The following is a 4,350-nucleotide window of genomic DNA, read 5'->3' on the forward strand; positions in this document are numbered from 1 at the left end:
CAATCAGCTGATTCTACATTTAAGAACAGACTGATGTCAACTTCCAAGTTCCAGAAATGAATACAATAGACTTCTAAAGCAGAAGTGATGAAAATCAATTCTGGCTTATTTACACAGAAGAGGGTTGCATTCAAGAGGTATTGGGGAGCTCAAACAATTGTTTTGAGGATTAGAGAGCTGTGCAAGGGAGTCTGGGAAGGTGTGTACAGTTGAGCCTTGAACAACATGTTTTGAACAGTGTGAATTTGAACTCCATGGGTCCACTTACACATGGGTTTTCTTCAACCTCGGCCACCCCCGAGACAGCAAGACTAGCCTCTCCTCCTCCACTTCCTTAGCCATCTCAATGTGAAGATGACGAGGATGAAGACCCTTATGGTGATCCACTTCCACCTAATGAACAGTAAATACATTTTCTCTTTCTTATGGTTTTCTTAATAATATTTTCTTTTCTCTAGCGTACTTTATTGTAAGAGTGCTCTCTCTCTCTAATATATATATGATATATACATAATATATCTAATATTTATTAGATATATTAGATATATCTTATATATTAGATATATAAATAATAAATATTATATATAATATATTATGTATATATTATATATATTAGAGAGAGAGTACTCTTACAATAAAGTAAGCTAGAGAAAAGAAAAAATATATATTTTATATATACATATATTACACATACCATAAAAAATATTCGTTAATAGACTGTTTATGTTACTGGTAAGGCTTCTGGTTAACAGTAAGCTATTAGTACTTACGTTGTGGGGGAGTCAAAAGTTAGATGTGGATTTTTGACCGTGTACGGGGCAGTCAGTACCCCTAAGCCCGGTGGTCCAAGGGTCAACTGTATGTGGTATTTTCAGGCTACAGTGGAGGCAGCTTTTGTGTTCTATTGACTCTCCATAAAAATAAAAGTTTTCCCAATATAGGATGTGTTTCAGATGCTTGGTGGCCAAAATATGACAAATATCCAATACACAGGGTGATTGTGCTGATGAGGCACTTTCTGCTTCTTCCTTATGTTCCTGTTTATTCTTGCAACAAATTCCTGTTGTGAAGAATCTGTGTGTGTCTTTTCCTTGTGACCCCAAGAAACCAGACCAGCTGGATTTTACAGACGAGTAAAGCATATTGGAGGAAAATAGGAGGGTGAAATCAGTGAAGCAAGATTCTGGGACTTCTGATTGTTTAAGAAGTTGATTAACAATATCTCTTTAAATATTTCTACTAATGTAAAAAAATCTCAAAATATTTTAGTATTCTTTATGATACAACTTTGAAGATGTAGGCAAGCTGTATTTGACAACACTTTGTACTGATATGTGAAGAATGCTCCTTAAAAATAAAAGTTTTAAAATAGAAAGTGTTTAAATATAGACAAGTCAGTGTAGGGAACACTATTTATCATTTAGTTTTAAATGTTTAAATAACTGCCTCCATTTCCCTAAATTCAAAGGTAACCATTTCAATGGCTTTCACCGACTAATTTAATTTAGTATTGCATATTGTTATATAAAATATATAAAATACGGCTATTTTAATTTTTTGAAACATACATATGGACTTCCTGCTATATAAGGATGTGGCTTCCTTTTACTTTCCTTTTCTGTCACATTCCTCTGTCATCCTAATACATTGTAATTTTCGAGATTAGGTAGCCATTGCTTATATTATGACCACGTAAATGCTGTCCACATCTGAGATATTTGGTATTCTGTGATTTTTTTAAACTTTCTTGCACAACTTTTCTTTCCTCTGAGGTTAATAATTATCTTTTATTTTCTAAGTTTTTGTTACATTTATCTGTAATTCCTCCCGAACTTTTGGCCATTTGTCTAAATCTCCTTTCAATATATTTAGTTGTATTAGGCATTCTGTGAATTCCATCTTTTGGAAGAAATTTCTTCTGAAGTTTTGAACCTGCTCTAATCTGGCATGGATTCCTATCTGAGAGCTGTCTTCAGGACCACACTGTGGATTTCCTTGATCTTTCTCTTATTTGGTCCCAGATTTTGTAATGGCATTTTCTTTCTCTTTTCAACTTATGTTCTCCTTTTGGTAACACATATGCCTCAGTAGTGTTCTGAAAGATGGTGCTTAGATGAAATATTTTTGGAGAACTTATATGACTAAATATGTCTTTTTACTGTGAGATTAATGGATAGTTTGGCTGGGTATAGAGCTAGAGGTTGGAAATAATTTTTCCTCAGGCTACTGCATGCATTGCTCCACTGTCATCTGGAATCCAGTGTTGCTGTTGACTAGACTGAAGTCAGCAAGCTACATCCCTGTGATGCAGGGCAGGCGAGCCTGAAGTGGAGTTTAGCCTATGAGGGTTCTTGGCTTTGCCCAGAAAATAATTCAAGGGCAAGCCAGAGGTAGAAGAAAAACAGCTCTATTGAACAGGCAGTGTTACAGCTCTGGTGGTATTACAGCTCTGTGACTGCTCTTGCAAAGCAGGGCTAACTGGTAGGCAGAGAGTAGCAGCTCAGGGCAGTTTTGCAGTCATATTTATACCTGCTTTAAATTGCATGCAGAAAAAGGGGCAGTTTATGCTGAAATTTCTAGGAAAGGGGTAGAAATTTTTGGATCATTGGGTCATTGCTATGGAAAAGGGCAGTAACTCCCAGGTGTTGCCATGGCAATGGTAAATTGACATGGCACATTGGTGGGCATGTCTGATTGAAAGCTGCTTCTGCACTGGCTCTGTTTTAGCTAGTCTTGAATCTGGTACAGTGTCTGAGCCCCACCTCTAGAGTTGAGTCTCACCTGCTACCTCACCTGTGGCCTATTTTTGTATGGCCTGTGAGCTAAAAATGTTTTTTACATTTTTAAGGATGGTAAAAGCCAACCAACCAACCAACCAACTAACCAACCAACCAACCAAAAAAAAAAAAGGTTCCAAAACAAAACAAAAAAGAAAATGCAACAGATTGTATGTGGCCTGCAAAGTCTAAAAATATTGCTTTCTATCTGGCCCTTCACAGAAAATGTTGCTGGAGTAGTTCCCCCGGAATAGACTGACACTATTTTGATTTCTGATCTTTGTGTGATTTTTTTGTCTTCCTTTCTGGGAGCTTGTGGGGTCTTCTCTTTGAACCCGATGTTCTAAAATTTTTCAATAACTGTCTGTATATGGTCATGTTTTCATCTGTTTTACTGAACCCTTGCTGGGCTCTTCGAGTCTGGAAACTCAGATCCTTCTGTACTGGGCAATTTCCCTGAACTATTTGACAATTTTCTCTCTCCTTTTTGTCTGCTTTTTTCTGGGACTCTTATTATTTGGATGTCAGACTTTCTGGTTGATACTCTAATTTTCTTATCTCTTTTCTTTCAATTTTCACTTTCCTTTTTAATTGCTAAGTGATCTCGGTTGTTCTTTGAAATTTCTTTTATGGCATCTTGTTCTCTGTTCTTAAATGAATGCATCGTCTCTTATCTCTCTGAGCATTATATATATATGTGTATATATATTTTAAGTTTTCTTTTTCTTGTATACATCCTGGTTCCTCCAATTTGCTTTTTTCTGCTTATTAGCTTTGATCCCTATCTTTCGGCTTAGGGCCTTTTGTCAGATGTCTGATGTCCTTGAGTTGCCTGTTCATGTTTTAGAATGGAACACTGCAGCCTGATGGGAAGCCTCTGAGTACCCAGGTGGGGCCTGGGAGGTCTGAGAGTCCCTACAGAGGTATCTGGCTCTGCGTTATTTTTTTTTTTTATTTTTATTTTTTGGTGGGATTGTCAAATTCTCTGGAGAAAATGCTTTCGGGGAAATTCATGTGGAGGTCAGAGTGGAAGCAGGTGTGAGAGGGTCCAGCAGAAGAAAACATGGCTGCCAAAGTGTTTGAGTCCATTGGCAAGTTTGGCCTGGCCTTAGCTGTTGCAGGAGGCGTGGTGAACTCTGCCTTATATAATGTGGAGGCTGAGCACAGAGCTGTCATCTTTGACCGGTTCCATGGAGTACAGGACATTGTGGTAGAGGAAGGGACTCACTTTCTCATCCCATGGGTACAGAAACCAATTATCTTTGACTGCCGTTCTCGACCACGTAATGTGCCGGTCATCACTGGTAGCAAAGATTTACAAAATGTCAACATCACACTGCGCATCCTCTTCCGGCCCGTCGCTAGCCAGCTTCCTCGCATCTTCACCAGCATCGGAGAGGACTATGAGGAGCGTGTGTTGCCGTCCATCACGACCGAGATCCTCAAGTCAGTGGTGGCTCGCTTTGATGCTGGAGAACTAATCACCCAGAGAGAGCTGGTCTCCAGGCAGGTGAGCGACGATCTTACAGAGCGAGCAGCCACCTTTGGGCTCATCCTGGATGACGTGTCCTTG

The 4,350-nt window shown here is 38.7% G+C and overlaps 1 protein-coding gene across 1 annotated transcript in view; it reads left to right on the forward strand.

The window, feature by feature from the left end:
- Positions 1-3,779: 3,779 nt before the first annotated feature.
- Positions 3,780-4,350, forward strand: part of LOC105531889 (prohibitin-like) — a gene marked incomplete at its 3' end in the record, with an annotated part of 3,833 nt that continues 3,262 nt past the window's right edge. The window contains exon 1 of the mRNA XM_011969896.1: positions 3,780-4,349. Within this exon, the coding sequence (XP_011825286.1) occupies positions 3,841-4,349 (509 nt within the window). The remainder of the gene's footprint in view (position 4,350) is intronic.

Source organism: Mandrillus leucophaeus, unplaced genomic scaffold, assembly GCF_000951045.1.
Source record: "Mandrillus leucophaeus isolate KB7577 unplaced genomic scaffold, Mleu.le_1.0 Scaffold92, whole genome shotgun sequence".
NCBI classification, from domain to species: Eukaryota; Metazoa; Chordata; class Mammalia; order Primates; family Cercopithecidae; genus Mandrillus; species Mandrillus leucophaeus.